The sequence below is a fragment of the Bidens hawaiensis genome, unplaced genomic scaffold (assembly GCF_021521415.1).
Source record: "Bidens hawaiensis isolate Kalapana, Puna unplaced genomic scaffold, B.hawaiensis_p1.1 tig00005445_1, whole genome shotgun sequence".
NCBI lineage: Eukaryota > Viridiplantae > Streptophyta > Magnoliopsida > Asterales > Asteraceae > Bidens > Bidens hawaiensis.
In genome coordinates this window covers 698,163-716,218 of record NW_027491346.1, presented here as the reverse complement: position 1 = coordinate 716,218, position 18,056 = coordinate 698,163, and the positions used below count along the sequence as shown (strand labels likewise).

The 18,056-nt window shown below is 40.3% G+C and overlaps 1 protein-coding gene and 2 non-coding genes across 3 annotated transcripts; 2 read left to right on the top strand and 1 right to left on the bottom strand.

The window, feature by feature from the left end:
• Window positions 1-8,473: 8,473 nt before the first annotated feature.
• On the top strand, window positions 8,474-8,580 carry LOC143629680 (small nucleolar RNA R71). The gene has a single exon (XR_013153008.1). It is a non-coding gene; the product is annotated as a small nucleolar RNA R71 (small nucleolar RNA).
• A 6,957-nt stretch (window positions 8,581-15,537) lies between these two features.
• LOC143629670 (uncharacterized) lies at window positions 15,538-16,473 on the bottom strand. Its single transcript, XM_077098882.1, has 2 exons — window positions 15,963-16,473; window positions 15,538-15,779 (listed from the first exon to the last, which is right to left on the bottom strand). Exons 1-2 carry the CDS (start codon window positions 16,471-16,473, stop codon window positions 15,538-15,540), a joined length of 753 nt encoding a protein of 250 aa, XP_076954997.1.
• A 988-nt stretch (window positions 16,474-17,461) lies between these two features.
• LOC143629681 (small nucleolar RNA R71) lies at window positions 17,462-17,568 on the top strand. The gene has a single exon (XR_013153009.1). It is a non-coding gene; the product is annotated as a small nucleolar RNA R71 (small nucleolar RNA).
• The last annotated feature ends 488 nt before the right edge of the window (window positions 17,569-18,056 follow it).

The following is an 18,056-nucleotide window of genomic DNA, read 5'->3' as shown; positions in this document are numbered from 1 at the left end:
TAGTAGCCATTAAAACCCGAGCTACTCCAGATCGAGGAAATGCTAATCCAACTAATGACCAAAACAAATGAAGCAGAAAAGAAAGCCGACTCAAGAGCCGTTGATATCAGCGAAGTATTATTAAAACATGAAGCCGATCTCAAAAGCCAACAAGCATCACTTCAGAACCTAGAAAGCCAAATCGGAAAAATTGCCCGACAATTATCCTAAAGACCACCTGGCACTCTTCCAAGCAACACAATCACCAACCCGAATGCAAATAGCTAACGTTGTTACAATCAGGAGCGGTACAACCACTGTTGTCACACCAGCTTCAGAATCAGTTATGGAGAAAAAATCTCCTGATGAAACACAGGAAAGACTGACTCTAACAAGCACAGTACAGCCTAAGGAGCCAGTCCGAACCTATGTTCCGCCTATTCCATACTCTGGAAGACTGAAACAGGAGCGATTGGAAGCCCAGTATGGGAAGTTTTTAGAACTCTTCAAACAACTCCATATCAACATCCCTTTTGTCGAAGCCATTGCTCAAATGCCGAACTATGCAAAGTTTCTCAAAGAAGTGCTGGCCAACAAAAGGAAGCTGGAGGAGCTCTCGCATGTCACCTTAAGTAAAGAATGTTCAGCTGTCCTCCAAAGTAAGCTGCCGCCAAAAATGACCGATCCAGGGAGTTTTATTATCTCTTGTCTCATAGGAAATTTGTCTGTTAGCAATGCCCTGGCTGACCTAGGAGCTAGTATTAATTTAATGCCTTATGCAGTTTTTCCAAAACTAGGGATAGGAGAACCAAAGCCCACATGCATGAGCATTCAATTAGCTGACCGATCCGTTAAATATCCTCGGGGCATTGTTGAAAAAATGCTTGTCAAAATTGACAAGTTTGTTTTCCCATTAGATTTTGTGATTCTAGACATGGAGGAAGACAAAATTGTACCTCTGATTTTAGGAAGACCCTTTTTAGCCATTGCAAAGGCTATTAGTGATGTTTGCATCGGCAAACTCACTCTCAGGGTAAATGACGAGGAAATCACTTTTGACATAGGAAAATCTATGCAATATCCGCAACATCACGATGACACATTATATTGTGTCGACATCTTCGATTTTATCGTGAGTTGCTATGTGCGAGATTCCTCCATCACTAACCAACTCAAAACGCAAATCTTAGACAAAACCATCACCAAACCCAATTTAGAAAACGAAAATCTCAATGATGACTATCACGAAGCATCTGAAGTAGTATGTGAGATCACCGAATGCAATGAAAAATCAAAACCATCAATTGAAGAACCACCACCCTTAGAGTTAAAAGAACTACCAAACTATCTCGAATACGCCTTTTTAGAAAAAGATTCTCAACTCCCAGTAATTATTTCATTTCACCTTTCCAAAGAAGAGAAAGACGAACTTCTTAAGGTTCTCAAAAACCATAAGAAGGCCATCGCATGGAATTTCATGGATATCAAGGGCATCAGTCCCTCCTTTTGTAGTCACAAAATTCTCATGGAGGAAGAATACAAACTCGTGGTCCAACATCAAAGACATCTCAATCCCAACATGCAAGATGTGGTGAAGAAAGAAGTAATCAAACTCCTTAATGCCGGATTAATCTGCCCAATCTCGGATTCACCTTGGGTAAGTCCCGTTCAAGTGGTGCCCAAAAAGGGAGGAATGACGGTCGTAATGAACTAGAAGGACGAGCTAATACCGATGAGAACCATCACATGATGGCGAGTTTGCATTGAATACCGGAAGCTTAATGACGCCACAAGAAAAGATCATTTTTCACTTCCATTTATCGACCAAATGCTTGAGCGATTATCTGGAAAAATGTTCTACTGTTTTCTTGATGGATTCTCCGGACACTTTCAAATTCCCATCGCTCCTGAGGATCATGAGAAAACCACCTTTACATGTCCGTATGGAACCTTCGCCTACCGAAGAATGCCATTTGGATTATGTAATGCTCCAGCCACTTTCCAACGTTGCATGGTGGCCATCTTTCATGAAATGATCGAGCACTCTATGGAAGTTTTCATGGACGACTTCTCAGTCTTTGGAGACTCCTTCGATCATTGTTTGAAAAACCTAGACAAAGAGGGCATTGTTCTCGGTCATAAGATATCCTGAGCAGGACTAGAATTTGATAGGGCAAAAATAGAAACCATGTCCAAACTTCCACTTCCAACTTCAGTCAGAGCCATTAGAAGTTTTCTAGGTCACGCATGATTCTACCGTCGTTTCATAAAAGACTACTCCAAAATTGCTAGACCTATGACCAAACTTCTGTAGAAAGACGCGCCCTTCGTCTTCTCTGAAGAATGTGTTGAATCATTCAACATATTAAAAGACAAACTTATCAACGCACCAGTCATAACTACACCCGATTGGATCCTTCCATTCGAAATCATGTGCGATGCAAGTGACTTTGCAGTTGGAGCCATACTCGGACAACGCAAAGAAAAACACTTTCACCCAATTTACTATGCCAGTAAAACTCTTAACTATGCACAGGAGAATTACACCACAACAGAAAAAGAGTTACTAGCAGTAGTTTTCGCCTTTGAAAAGTTTAGATCCTACCCAGTCCTTTCCAAAACCATAGTTTACACCGACCATGCCGCCATACGTTACCTTTTCAACAAGTAGGATGCCAAACCCAGACTTATCAGATGGATTCTACTACTCCAAGAATTCGACATAGAAGTCAAAGACAAAAAGGGAGCAGAGAATGTAGCCGCAGACCATCTTTCACGCTTAGAATGCCCATCTTCTGAAGAACTTCACAAAGAAATTATCAATGATAATTTTCCACACGAAATTTTCATGCATATCCAAGCAGTCGTGCAGGAAAAGGATGAAAGCCCTTAGTTTTCCGACTTCGCAAATTATCTGGCTTGTAGAATCCTAAAAAGGGGGCTAACTCATCAAAAACGGAAGAAATTCTTCTCCGACCTTAAGTTCTACTTCTGGGAAGATCCGTACTTGTTTAGGATAGGTGCCGATCAGGTTATTCGTAGGTGTGTAGCAGGGAAGGAAACCTTAGATATTCTCAAACACTGCCATGAAGGACCAACTGGTGGGCACCACGGTACCGCCACTACGTTCAGAAAAGTGTTTGATGCAGGATTCTTCTGGCCCACCATATATAAAGACACACATGCTTTGATCCAAGCATGCGATGCTTGTCAAAGAGCCGGGAACATCTCAGCCAAGAATGAGATGGCTCAAAAAGGCATTCAATTTTGTGAGGTCTTTGATGTATGGGGAATAGATTTCATGGGCCCTTTTCCTAACTCATCCGGAAATAAGTACATCCTAGTAGCAGTCGACTATGTGTCTAAATGGGTAGAAGCTCAAGCTCTCCCCACTAATGATGCTCGGGTTGTAGTAAGATTTCTGAAAAAGTTATTTTCACGATTCGGCACTCCAAAGGCCCTAATCAGCGACAGAGGTACCCACTTCTGTAACGCTCTGATGGACAAAGTCTTAGCACGATATGGGGTCACCACCGACTGGCAACACCATATCACCCTCAAACTAGTGGGCAAGTAGAGGTCTCGAATCGAGGAATTAAAAGGATTTTAGAAAGAACTATAGGAATGAATCGCAAAAATTGGGCAGAAAAGTTAGATGACGCTTTATGGGCCCTCAGGATGGCATACAAAACCCCCATAGGAACAACACCATTCAAACTTGTTTATGGGAAGGCATGTCATATACCCGTAGAACTAGAACACAAAGCGTATTGGGCTCTGAGAGCAGTGAATTTTGATCTAATGTCCGCCAGTAAAAACCGAGAAGATCAAATTCACGAGCTCGAAGAACTAAGAGCACTGGTATATGAAAATTCCTGGTCTTACAAAGAAAAGACTAAACGTTTACACGACGCCCATTTAAAAGGAAACACGAAATTTCAAGTTGTCGACCGTGTACTATTATATAACACACGTTTACGTCTTTTCCCAGGAAAGTTGAAATCTCGTTGGACAGGTCCACACATAGTTGAAAGTTTTTGACTATGGGGCAGTCGAGATTTCAAATTCTGAAGGCCAGAAGTTCAAAGTTAATGGACATCGATTGAAACCATACATCGATGGACCATTCGAGACCGTCTCGGAGATACTAATCCTCCACCTAGATCAATGAACATTTTGGAAGTAGGGTCTGGCCAAGACCCTGATTAAACTAGGCATTGAAATAAGGTTAAAAATATATAATAAATAAAATAATAATAATAATAATAATAATAATAATAATAATAATAATAATAATAATAATAATTTTAAGTATTATTATGCTTGTTGGTTGTATGCAGTTTTTGTATAGGTACACTACATGAAAACGGACGAACAACAGGGGACACTCTGTCAAAATTTAGTTGGTCTGTAGGGAAGTTCCTTTCCATTTTACCCTCCATACTTCATATGAATCTTATTATTAATCTTTTTATGAATCTTTTCACATTGAGGACAATGTGAGATTCAAGTGTGGGGAAGGGAATTACTTCACTAATTTCTTGCTCAACTAATTATAAGATTAATAACAAAATTTTTTGTAGCAAACAAAGACTATTTTTGACAAAACCAAAAGAAAATCCAAGAGAATTTTTTGCAAATAACCAAGTACACATCTACTATAACCAAAAAAGTGAAACAGTAAAAAAAAGTTTTGTAATAATGAGAACAAATTTATGCAAAATATGGCGTTTATACCCAATCCCTCCGTTACTGTGAGATAAAACTCATGCCATATAAATATTTTTTCGGAAGCATTGAGTGAGTCATATGTTTTGTGTGATTTAGAACATGTCGCAATTATTCATTTCAAGACCACACGACGCGCTGTATAAGGAAGAAGGTAATATGATCACAATCCCATCAAACCATTCTCCAAATCACAAAACCCAAAAACCCTATCACACCACTTTATAACACTGGTCTTTTACCGGCAGACCCTAAAGAACTGGAAATGCATTCTTTCAATTTCAATTTCCTTTGCTGCATACGTTTAGCAAAACCTAGGTTGCCTCCAGAACTTAGGGAGAGAATTTTTCTCTTTAGCAATGAGGTGAGGAAAAAGTGGCGCCAAGATGAACAAAGGCCACCATTTTGTGGAGTTCCCAACAGCGCAATAAAAAGAAGTGCAAAAAGATATGAACGATGCTTAGGTCACGGAAACTGGTCCCACGAAGGAAGATGTAAAAAAAGTCAAACTCAATCTCACAAGAATATACCGAACTAATGAGGGTGGGGGCTATTAGGCTCAAAGCCGAACGATCCATTAAAGTTGGGAGTTATGTTCATAGCAGGATTGAGGAAGAACTGATCCACATCCTTGACAAAACTGGTCTTGACGATCTGACCTTAAAAGAGTCACTATTAAAAAAAAAGCAATCGGGAGAAAGGAGCGAACGTTGAAGACATCTTAAGACTCCCCCGACATGCAGCAGTAGTTGTATTTACCATTCTCATTAACCTAAACCCTTGAACCACCACAAATACCAAATCCCTACTCATACAAAACCAACCCATGTTACCTTCTAATCTATGCAACCCTTCACAAAGGTGGAGATTTGAAATTGCTACAAACTTATTTTTCACAGGTTGCATTTTGACTAAGAGTGTTCACATACATACATCATAGGTATGATCAGATATAGAACCGAGTGTGAGTGAACATTGTGAGAACGTGACGTTTTGCATAAACGAAAACTCATAAAAACAAAATCACCTTTTTATATATCACTACATATATTCCTATGATTTAAGGGTGGTTATTTTCCCATTTTCTTGGAACTCTTTTGGGGATGTTTAAGCTATGGTCCTAACTTGCTATTTTTAGAGAATATTTATAAGTAAGTTGCTTGAGGACAAGCAAGGTTCAAGTGTGGGGATGTTTGATGTATACAAAAATATACATCTTTTTAGCATCAAATAATCTCTAAAAACTGCAACTTTTATCGTATAATATTGTTAAAATAACTACTTATCATGTTAAAATATATTTTCAGGTGAATCCAAGCCTCAAACGAAGAAATGAATGAAAAACCAAAGAAAAAACCAAAGAAAACCAAAGAAAACAGCAAAACATGGGGCTGTGCTTCAGGAAACATGGGGCTGTGCTTTCAGGAAACATGGGGCTGTGCTTTTGGAAACACGGGGCTGTGCTTTTTGGAAACACGAGGATGTGCTTTTGGAAGCACGGGGCCGTGCTTCTGGTCACTTTTCAGAAAAGACAAAAAATCTACAAGAAAAGACAAAATAGTGAACAGCTGGACACGGGGCCATGCTTTTAGAAGCACGGGGCCGTGCCTACCTTCCAGATTCGACAAAAAGAATTAGCACATGTAACTAAAAACCACGGGGCCGTAGCCACGTCACGAAAAAGACAAAACAAATCTGGCACATGTCATAAAAATGCACGGGGGCGTGCTCATCAATCACGGGGTCGTGCCTCACTATCCAGATTGCCTATAAATAGTGGCTCATGTTGCACTCATTTGGTGTGCCTTGAAAAGAATTCTATCCGGTTTTCTCTTATAAAAACACACCTTAACCCTCACATAGAAGAGTTAGTGAAGAGTTTGAAGGCTTGGAGGTCATCACCATCAACCATAATCATCATCCATCATCATTATCATTAAAAAGGAAGATTCATCTACATTTGGTTAGATTATTCCAAGTTTAATCATGTATTTGTTATCATCATTCATCTTAATGTTTATAATCATGCTCATTATAAGCTAAACTCCTTTTACCATATAAAATCTATGAAGAAGCTTTGTTTTACTTGATAATTATATAAAACATGTGGTGTAGTCTAGTAAAGTACATGGTTATATTACAATTATCTTTTGATGAGAAATGTTTCACCATCTTAAATCACTAATTCAAAGTTGGTGGTTGTCAATTCTATTGGCAATCGTTCATGATCGATTCATGTTCTTGAAAGATAGAAATACTTTGATACATTATCGAAACCCGGATCCTTATATTGTACTTAGAAATGATGAGATATAAGTTATGATGTATTTATCTAAGTCTTGGTAATCCGAAAATGGCTTTGCCTAGGATATCATGTTAGTTAAAGAAATCATATGTTAATGGAATGTGTAATTATAACCTACATAAATCAACCAAGGGGAGGTTGTGTGAGTTAACTACAACCACCTGAAGTTGTTAGAATTGGTATTTGAGAAATCGAAGTCAATCCTAATCTTTCTACTTTACAAAACTACTTGCCAACTTATATTGACATCATTGAGATGGCTTGACATTAGGAAAGGGTGGACTTTAAAATGCGCATGTTATCTCCTTAGTGCCAAAGATGCTCACTTAAGGTTTAAGGAGCTATCTATCATATATTGCTATGGTAAGTTTATCACATGTTTAAATATTAATTATAAATGCTAAAATGGAGTGGATTCTTGATCTTAGATGGTAACCTTCGCATAATTGAACAACTCGTTTAGAATTTCTTATCTTGGTCACCTATATATATATATATATGTATAAGTATTTATATTTTATATAAGTTCAAAAATTGACCCCAAAATGATTAAAACCTCCGACTAAAGTAAAGCACCGATTTATTATTAGAAACATTTGTGTCCACGGATCGATACTTGGTTCTTACCAATACTATTCTACATATACGATAGGTACACTTGCCTATTTTGTGTGTGTTTAGTCTTTGTAGAAATCACTTTTATAAATTTAAAACACGATCTTGTGCAAAAGAAAATCATTCCATCCTTCTATATTTTATACCACACGCACGCATCACATCAAGGACCGTAGAACACTCCTCACTCAAAGTAGCACAAGAAAGCTCCTCCAACTTCTTCTTATTGGAGAGTACCTCTTTCAAGAATTTAGCATACTTCGACATTTCTTTCAAGGCGTCAAAGAACGGAAGATTAATGTGTAACTGCTTAAAAAGCTCTAAGAATTTCCCATACTTCTCTTCCATCTTTTGTTTCTTCAAACGGCCTGGGTATGGAATGGGAGGAACATAAGTCCTGACTGGCTCAATGGGTTGTGCGGTACTTGCTGGGTCTAGCCTCGAGTGCACCTCACCAAAAGTCTCAGTCTCGATCTCATTCGCAATCGGTTTTGGTGTGGAAAATGATGCGTCAACAGGAATGGTAATCCTACCACCCCTCAGGGTAATAGCCTTAGCCTTAGCATTTGGATTCCTTCGGGTGTTACTAGGAAGGCTACCCTGCTGTCTCTCAGAGAGGAGTTGAGCAATCTGTCCGCTAGAGAATCAACGTGATGAACACCCTTAGAGGAAGGAATACAATTAGGCGGATTATACGCGAAACTCTTCTTAGCGGCTTTCTCCAATATATCAAGCGCCTCATTTGGTGTACACCAACCGAAATCTCCTCCTGCAACCTGATCAACGGCTTGCTTTTGTGTCCCAGATAAAGCGTCAAAGAATGTACGACATTGAAGCCCACAACTCAAACCATGATGAGGGCATTTTCTCAACAAGCCCTTAAACCTCTCCTATGCGGCATGAAGTGACTCGTCATCATCGACACGAAAACCAGTGATGTTTGCTCGGAATTTAGTAGTTTTATTGGGTGGGAAATATTGAAGAAGAAACTTCTCAACTAATTGATTCCAAGTGGTGATGGAACCAGAAGGGAGTGCCTCTAACCACTCCTGAGCAGACCCGCTTAGTGAGAATGGAAAAAGTCTAAGTCTCACGGCATCATCAGAACAATTATTAATTTTGAATGTCGCACATAATCGAAGGAAATGTGAAACGTGAGCATGAGGGTCCTCGTTCTGGAGACCATGAAAAGAAACAGAATTTTCAACCATATGAATGATGCTTGACTTGATCTCGAAAATCACTGCAATCTCGGGCTGCGTGACGTTACTGCCATAACCTTCAAGTGATGGTGTGGCAAAGTCATCCATGTGACCTTGATCGTTCGGGTCCGCCATCTCTTCTTCTTCTACCTCGGGGGTGTGGGTATCCTCCACTTCTTTGTTTTCAATGACCTCGGCAACCTCGCGTGCTCTCCTTCTCATACCTTCTAGAAGATGTCGCTCGGGCTCAGAAAGAGGTGAAACGAGCTCAGGACCGGGCGTGGTGGAAATTCATCACCCAGAAGAACGCGGAACGGAAAACGAACAAAGACACGAAAACTAACTAGAAACTACACCGTGTCCCAGGAAATAGCGCCAAAAACTTGACGTGTGTGAATAAATATATAAAAATTTAAGTAAAAGTTCCACACAAATCGGGTTTTAAAATAGGTTTTCACCTATAACTAAACCACACACGAAAGGCAAGTATACCTATCGTTTGTAATAAAGTGTCGATAAAAACCGAGTATCAATCCATGGACACGACAAATTTTTAGTACTAAATCTTTGTAAATGACCAACCGAACAAGTAAATCTTAAGTTGAATTTTAATTAACTAAATTTGCATACAATAATAAATAAGCAAGTAAAAACACAAGAATATAATCAATCCAACAAACTAACTAGATATGAATCCACTCTACTAATATGATAAAATAGCAATAATATGGTAAAACATCATGAATCTAAACATAAATACTAGATTACAATAAAGCAACCTAATACCAGCAATTAATCATCATGATGGGTTTTCAATCAAGAGATAAACATAGACTAACTTGTTTGTCAAAACAACAAAGTCTCATAATCAAAGGAAAGCTAGCATGACCAACATTCTAACCACCTAAGATTACCTAAAGTAGCGAAATTCATGAAATTAATATAAACTTATGAAACTTTAACTAGCAAGTCATCACCAAGTCAAGAATCATAACAACACTCATCAATTTTCCAATATTAAGTGTAGGGTTTCATACTCATCAATAATTATATAACCAAGTTAATTTTTACTAGTCATTCCTAACTTAGTAATGTAAACAAAGATTTCATGAACATTCAAAGTTTAAAAACAAACATCTAAATCATAGTTTTCCAACATGAATGCCTAAACATTTGCAAAACTAACAAGGTTATGTAACATAACAAGCATGAACACCATCAATATCAACTTATAAATTCAACCATATTCTTGAAAGAAAACCACTTTACCAAAATCATGCATAGATAATATATCACATTAATAAGAGTTTCAACATTGTCTTGATAGCAAAAGTAATTAGCCCATAAGGCTTAATACAACTACAATCAAACTAGAAATAAGCTTACAAAACATGTTCAAGAACAAAGGAATGAAAACAAAGATCAAGCAAGGATTGAAGAATAGAATGATGGATCTTGAGGATGGTGGAAGCCTTCAAACTCTCAAGGAACACAAAAACTAATTTTCAAGAGTTGAGAGAGAATCACTGAGGCTCCACACACCAAAATGAAGTGAAAATAAGTGTTTATAAGCTTCTAGACAAAGTGCATGGTCATGCACAAAAAGTGCATGGTCGTGCACTATTTTGGGTAAGTCAAACTTTCACTTTTAGGAGGCTCAGAGTTGCAGGTTCCAAAAAAGTGCACGGTCATGCATAAAAAGTTCATGGTCGTGCATTTCCGGCACTAGCTAGTGCACTTTCAAAGTTGATGTGTCTTGTTCTCGGCATCATATAGTGCACGGGCTCGTGCCCTCGGGAGTGCACGGCGGTGCACAAAAAGTGCATGATGGTGCAGTTTCACTTTTGGCACGATAGTAGATGTGCACGGGTTCCAATAAAGGTTCACCATCATGCACTAAAGTGCATGATGGTGCAGTTTCACAGCATGGTCATGCACTTTGGCACAGTATCAGATGTGCACGAGTTCTGATAAAGGTGCACCATCATACCCATAAAGTGCATGATGGTGCAGTTGCTCAGCGTGGCCATACACTTCCTTAGCATGGTCATGCACCTGCTCTGCATGGTCATGCGCTTTCTTAGCATGGTCATGCACTTTTGGCAGATTCTATATTATTGTACGAAAAACGCCATCTTTTCATCGTTTGGGCGGGCGCCCGGACCTGCAAATTCATAAATAACTCAAATAAGTACCGAATACAACGAATTTGCATGGAGTTTTACTAAAATAAGAGGATAATTTGATACTAAAAGGTGTACACTTTGTGTTATATCAAACATCCCCACACTTGAACTTTGCTTGTCCTCAAGCAAATGAAACAAACTCTACAAAAACAAGAATAACCCGCAAGCAATAATCATTCAAAGTTTTTAAAAGATTTACAAGCAAGCACTATTGATGTTTCCAAACAAGCCCATTGAAAATGAAGACATAGCCTAAAGAACATTACATTTGTGCCATCATATTCCCACCTTGCAAACCTCACAATGTTCACTCATACACTCGGCTATATTTAGTGATCATACATGTAATTTTGTATGTTGAGAACATTCGATGCCAAGGCGATGACCAAACAAAGCATAGGCTTGTTTAAGGCTCAAATCTAACCGACACATACATAGCATAAAACACGAGTACTTGAGGGTTGTAATTTGGCTTAGGGTTAGGGTGAGGAATTATTGGGAAAAGTGGCTAAAAGGCTAGAAAATCTGGAACTAAGCTAGCTATAAATGAAAACTAACTAACTAAACCATGTGGTCTAAACAAACCTAGAGCTAACGAACCAAAAATTGCTCTTTGAAATCAAACTTCATCAATATAGGATGAACTAAATTTCTTATTCTTCTCTTCTTTTCTTGTAACATTTTTTTTTGCTTCTTTTTTTTTTTGCTTTTTTTTGCCATAAAGACTATACAAATTATACAAACTAATAAAATACTTTGGGAGATAGCATTGTGCTTCTAATATTCCCAAGTGATATAATACATGAAAATGAAATGAAAAACAAATTAACTTAGCCGAACCGGATTTCTAACCAAAAATGGGTGAAAAATAAAAGGCTTTATGGCTAAGTGGGCGATAAAAATAGGGCGAAAAAGAAAAACACGGGAAAAGGCTAAACATGGGCTACTAGGGGAATAATGTGGGTAAGGAAATATAAGTGAAAAATGACTAGACAAGGGTTTATCCTAAATTCCTCAAATGGTTTATACTATGTATGTGTATATGGTTTGAAATGCATGCCAAAAACAAGTTCTACTTTGTAATAATCACCCGGCTCACTCAATTGCAGAGTAAGAATGTGAATCTTTTTATTTATCATGTTTAAAGGTATGTCTTTTTAAAGATTTTCAGCTTGAATGTCTTAAAGATTTGTGCTTCAGGACAATGCAATTAAAGTCTGAATTAAGAATTGCTTAATAGTTATTATTTGTTACAAAAAATTTATTTAGGAGTTTTGCAAAAAAAAATCTTAATTTTAGATAAACAAAGTTCAAATTCCCTCCCCACACTTGAATTGTACAACGCCCTCGAGGTACAACAAAAAACTATAAAAGTAAAGTGCAAAAGAGAGAACAGAAAAACTCCCCTGAAATCCAGAAAGCTGCCAGAAGGTGACTCCCAAGACTCGGCAATGTGACAATCCAAAGACCCGACCATGCAACCGTGAGCATCCAACACCTAACCTGGTAAAGCAACCAAAGCAAAACAAAACAAACCAAAATATGGCCATGACATGCTCGGTAAACACAACAATTTCAAATCCATAACATAACAAAAGAACCAAATCCCCAATACAATCCATAAGATAAAGTCAACATACCAACAAAGTACTACACGAATAAACATAAACACAAAGAAACACAAAACACATAAAAAAAACTACGAAATTCCTAAGCATGCTAAATTTTAAAGGAGTCGATAGCTAGACTCACACTCCCCACACTTATTTCATGGGGTGGAGGGAGAGAACCTCCAAAGCAACCTCGACCGGCTCACCCAAATAGTGTTTCAAACGATGACCGTTTACCTTGAAGATGCGTCCATCCTCATGGCCGATCTCAACGGTACCATAGTCGAATACTTGCCTCACACTAAAAGGGCCGGACCATCGGGATTTCAACCTCCCGGGGAATAAACAAAGGCGAGAATTGTAAAGCAAAACACGATCGCCCACTTGGAATTGTTTGTGGTCCTTCAAGCGGGCATCATGAAGACTTTTGGTCCTCTCCTTGTAAATTTTCGAATTTCATAACCTTGGCCTCTTATTTCCTCAAGCTCATGAATTAGACCATACCTGTTTTTGCCCGAACATGAAAGATCAAGATTAGCACTTTTCAAAGCCTAATAGGCTTTATGCCCGAGCTCAATAGGAAGATGACACACTTTCCCTTACACCAATTTAAACGGTGTCGTCCCAATCGGTGTTTTGTAGGCGGTACGGAAAGCCCACAATGCTTCATCCAGCTTCTCGGACCAATCCTTACGGTTTTGACTAACCGTCATTTCAAGGATTCTTTTGATACCTTGATTGGTGACCTCGACCTGCCCGCTCGTCTGCGGGTGATATGGTGTAGAGAAGCGATGATGAACACCATATCAGGACAATGCCTTTTCCAACTGGGCGTTACAGAAATGAGTCCCACGGTCACTGATCAATGCTTTGGGGGCACCAAAGCGAGAAAACAACTTCTTCAAGAATTTCACCACCGACCTAGCGTCATTAGTGGGCAAGGCTTGCGCCTCGGCCCACTTTTAAGCATAGTCAAAGGGCTACTAGGATGTAACGGTGGCTGAAAGAAGTCGGGAAAGGTCCCATGAAATCGATGCCCCACACATCAAAAACCTCGCAAACCTGAATCGTTCGCTGGGGCATCTCGTCCCGTGATGAGATGTTTCTTGCCCTTTGGCAAACATCACAAGACTGCACCATGTCATGAGCATCACGGAAGATGGTTGGCCAAAAGAAACCAGCGTCAAAGACCTTCTTCGCGGTGGATGGGCTCCATGGTGTCCTCCGGTCGGGCCCTCGTGGAAGTGACTTGGGATTTTGTGTGCTTCATCACCATACACGCACCTACGCACGAGCCGACCGGCTCCGACACTAAACAAATAGGGATCCTCCCAAAAATAATGCTTAACATTAGAAAAGAATTTCTTCTTTTGCTGGTGAGTAAGGCCCTTCAAAACGATCCCACTCGCGAGAAAATTCTCAATGTCCGCAAACCAAGGATGATCATAATCTCGTGTCTCGATATGCATGAGGAACTCGTGAGGGAAATTGTCATTTATGTGGATCCCCACTTGTTCTGATGAAGCTGAGCACTCAAGACGAGAGAGATGATCGGCCGCGACATTCTCAGTGCCCTTTTTGTCGCGAATCTCAATGTCAAACTCCTGCAGCAATAAAATCCAACGAATGAGTCTCGGCTTCGCATCTTGTTTACTGAAAAGATAACGAAGTGCTGCATGATCCGTGAACACAATGGTCTTAGAAAGGACAAGATAAGACTAAAATTTATAGAATGCAAAGAGGACCGCAAGGAGCTCTTTCTCGGTAGTCGTGTAATGCTCCTGCGTGTCATTCAGAGTCCTGCTCGCATAGTAAATCGGGTGAAAATGCTTATCCCGTCTTTGACCTAAAACGGCCCCAACTGCAAAATCGCTAGCATCACACATCAACTCAAAAGAAAGAGTCCAGTCGGGGGCTACCATGATAGGAGCGTTCACCAATTTCTCGTTCAACAACTCAAATGCACGAAGGCACTCGGAGGAGAAAATGAACGGGGCATCCTTCTCGAGGAGCTTAGTCATCGGGCGGGCGATTTGAGAAAAGTCGTTTATGAATCGCCGATAAAAACCCACGTGACCAAGAAAACTCCTAATAGACTTAACCGAATTCGGTGGCGGAAGCTTAGAAATGGTATCAATTTTGGCTTGATCAACCTCAAGCCCCGCCTGTGAAATCTTATGCCCTAACACAATGCCCTCCTTCACCATGAAGTGGCATTTCTCCCAATTAAGAACAAGGTTGGCCTCTACACACCTGGCCAACGTTTTCTCCAAATTTCTCAAACAATGATCAAAAGAACTCCCAAAAACAGAAAAGTTATCCACGAAAACCTCCATGGAGTCCTCGATTATATCATGAAAAATCGCCACCATACATCTTTTTAAACGTGGCAGGGGCATTACACGATCCAAACGGCATCCGCCGGTAGGCGAATGTGCCATAGGGACATGTGAATGTCGTTTTCTCCTGATCCTCAGGAGATATGGGGATCTGAAAATATCCCGAGAAGCCGTCAAGAAACAATAGAACATTTTTTCCGACAGTCGTTCTAACATCTGATCGATAAAGGGGAGGGGAAAATGATCCTTTCTCGTGGCGTCATTGAGTTTGCGGTAATCAATGCAAACTCTCCATCCCGTGACGGTACGATTTAGTATTAACTCGTTTTTCTCATTCATCACAACCGTCATACCATACTTTTTCGGGACAACCTGCATAGGGCTCACCCATGGAGAATCAGAGATCGGATAAATCAATCCTGCATCGAGTAGCTTGATGACCTCTTTCTTCGTAACGTCTTGCATATTAGGGTTGAGACGCCTTTGATGCTGCACCACAGGTTTTTACTCCTCCTCCATCAAGATCTTATGGGTACAAAAGGATGGACTAATCCCTTTTATATCCATGATCTTCTAAGCGATCGCATGCTTGTTCCTTTTGAGAACCGTAAACAATTTAACCTTCTCTTCACTCGACAGACTCGAAGAAATTATAACAGGCAAGCGGGACCCATCCTCCAAAAAGGCATACTCCAAATGGGACGGAAGTTCCTTAAGATCAATAAATGATGGGTCCTCAACAGAAGGTTTTGCCTTAGGCTCTGCAACGCGATCAACATCCTCAATTTTCTCCAAACACTCAGGAGGCTCGTGGTCTACACCATAAACCAACTCCTAAAGTAGAGGCTCAATGACAAGGTCAGAACCAACTCCACTAATCAACTGAGTATCCAGAGAACTCTCCTCACACGTGTCTTGAAGGTGTTGACACACACAAGAATCAATGGTATCAATGTAAAGTACGTCATTATGATCCTATGGGTGTCTCATTGATTTACCAATATCAAAGGTCACCTCCTCGTCTCCAAATCTAAGAGTGAGTCTGCCGGTGCAGACATCAATGAGAGCTCTAGCAGTGGCTAGAAAAGGACGACCTAGGATAATTGGTACATTTTTATCCTCATCCATTTCTAAGATCACAAAATCGACAGGAAACACGAATTTGTCGATTTTCACAATCATATTCTCAACTATACCGGGAGGATATTTCACAGAACGGTCAGCAAGCTGGATGCTCATGCGTGTAGGCTTAGGCTCACCTAGGTCTAGTTTGGAAGAAACGGAATAAGGCATCACGTTTATGCTAGCACCTAGGTCGGCTAAAGCATTACTAACCGATAAACTACCGATCAAACAAGGAATGGTGAAACTGCCCGGATCGGTCATTTTTTTGGGCAATTTATTCTGAAGGACCGCAGAACACTCCTCACTCAAAGTAACACAAGAAAGCTCCTCCAACTTCTTCTTATTGGAGATTACCTCTTTCAAGAATTTAGCATACTTCGACATTTATTTCATGGCATCAAAGAACGGAAGATTAATGTGTAACTGCTTAAAAAGCTCGAAGAATTTCCCATACTGTTCTTCCATCTTTTGTTTCTTAAAACGTCCTGGTTATGGAATGGGAGGAACATAAGTTATGACTGGCTCACTGGGTTGTGCGGTACTTGCTGGGTCTAGCCTCGAGTGCACCTCACCAGGAGTCTCAGTCTCGATCTCATCCGCAATCGGTTTTGGTGTGGAAACCGATGCGTCAACAGGAATGGTAATCCTACCACTCCTCAGGGTAATAGCCTTAGCCTCAACATTTGGATTCCTTTCAGTGTTACTAGGAAGGCTACCCTGCTGTCTCTCAGAGAGGAGTTGAGCAATCTATCCAACTTGATTTTCAATGGTTTGCATGGACGCTTTCTGATTCCTCAACTCAAGATCGTGCCTCTGGAGAGTCTCATCAATTTTCAGGTTCCTTTGCTCAACCAATTTGTTTGAGGTCTCGGTCTTAGCCAATAGTTGGGACAAAAGGCTTTCAACACTAGTCCCCCCACCTGATTGACTACTAATGCTAGAACCTTGAAATTGAGGCTTTTGCTGGTAAGATTGATTTTGGGTTTGATTTTGATAATTTGGCTTTCTGTCAAAACCCGGTGGCATTTGATTTTGATTGCTGCCACCATCTTTCCAGCTGAAATTGGGGTGGTTTCTCCATCCCGGATTGTAGGTGTTGCTGTAGGCATTGTTTTGGCGGCCCACAAAGTCAACATCCTCCACCACCATGGCCTCCTCCACCTCTAGAGAATCAACATGATGAACACCCTTAGAGGAAGGAATACAACGAGGCGGATTATACGCGAAACTCTTCTTAGCGGCTTTCTCCAAGATATCAAGCGCCCCATTTGATGTACACCTACCGAAATCTCCTCCTGCAACCTGATCAACATCCTGCTTTTGTGTCCCAGATAAAGCGTCAAAGAATGTACGACATTGAAGCCCACGACTCAAACCGTGATGAGGGCATTTTCTCAACAAGCCCTTAAACCTCTCCAATGCGGCATGAAGTGACTCGTCATCATCGACACGAAAACCAGTGATGTTTGCTCGGAATTTAGCAGTTTTATCGGGTGGGAAATATTGAAGAAGAAACTGCTCAACTAATTGATTCCAAGTGGTGATGGAACCGGAAGGGAGAGCCTCAAACCACTCCAGAGCAGACCCGCGAAGTGAGAATGGAAAAAGTCTAAGTCTCACGGCATCATCAGAACAATTATTAATTTTGAATGTCGCACATAATCGATGAAAATGTGAAACGTGAGCATGAGGGTCCTCGTTCTGGAGACCATGAAAAGAAACAGAATTTTCAACCATATGAATGATGCTCGACTTCATCTCGAAACTCACTGAAATCTCGGGCTGCGTGACGCTACTGCCATAACCTTCAAGTGATGGTGTGGCAAAGTCGTCCATGTGACCTTGATCGTTCGGGTCCGCCATCTCTCCTTCTTCTACCTTGGGGGTGTGGGTATCCTCCACTTCTTCGTTTTCAATGACCTCGGCAACCTCGCGTGCTCTCCTTCTCAGACCTTCTCAAAGATGTC